This window comes from Lagopus leucura, unplaced genomic scaffold, assembly GCF_019238085.1.
Source record: "Lagopus leucura isolate 7727_CA_CO unplaced genomic scaffold, USGS_WTPT01 Super-Scaffold_100065, whole genome shotgun sequence".
NCBI classification, from domain to species: Eukaryota; Metazoa; Chordata; class Aves; order Galliformes; family Phasianidae; genus Lagopus; species Lagopus leucura.
This window is the reverse complement of record NW_024962309.1, coordinates 975873-976460: the sequence shown is the minus strand read 5'-3', so window position 1 is coordinate 976460 and position 588 is coordinate 975873. Positions and strand designations below refer to the sequence as shown.

General features: G+C 72.8%; 1 protein-coding gene across 3 annotated transcripts in view; it reads right to left on the bottom strand.

Moving 5' to 3' along the window:
* Nucleotides 1-410, bottom strand: part of LOC122188517 (cytosolic purine 5'-nucleotidase-like) — a 3957-nt gene extending 3547 nt beyond the window's left edge. For all 3 annotated transcript variants that reach the window (XM_042886882.1, XM_042886883.1, XM_042886884.1), the window contains exons 1-2: nt 332-410; nt 36-109 (exon numbers count right to left, since the gene is read on the bottom strand). In XM_042886882.1, the coding sequence (XP_042742816.1) occupies nt 36-109; nt 332-408 (151 nt within the window). In that variant the 5' untranslated portion in view covers nt 409-410. The remainder of the gene's footprint in view (nt 1-35; nt 110-331) is intronic.
* Between the last annotated feature and the right edge of the window lie 178 nt (nt 411-588).

Here is a 588-nt window from a genome sequence, read left to right as displayed (position 1 = left end):
GCGCGATTCAGCCCCCCCCACCCCGCCCCACGCACTGGCCAAGGTGTAATCCATGTCGAAGCCGAAGCACTTGATCTTCTCCAGCGCCAGGCTGCGGTTCACGAAGATCCTGGGGGGGGCCGGCGGTGTGTCGGGGGGTGGGATGGCACGGAGCCCACGGGAGCGGCGCGGGGCGCGGGACGGGGGTTTGCCGTATAGTGAATTATTGGGGCAGAAAAACGGGATTTAACCAACAGAGGTTGGAGAAACACGGAGCCCCCATTCCGCCCGCTCCCCCTCCCCTCCCGACCCCCCACTCTTCCCCCGACCCCCGCCTTCCCCCCCGCCCCACCGATGCTGGCAGTCCCTGCGCAGTGCCCGGGGGTCGCCCCCCCCCAGCGCCGTGCCCCGCTCCCTCTCGCTGCCCATCACCGCCGCCTCCCCCCCCCCCCCGCCGCTGCCCTCCGCTTTAAGGGGCCCAGCGCCCCGCCCCCCTCCCTCCCCCGAGGGCCGCCCCCCACCCCCTCCCCCGAGGCAGCGGGCAATCATTAACCGGGGGTCAAGGCCCGACCCCGGGCAGCCCCAACCCCACGGAGCACGAACCCCGCC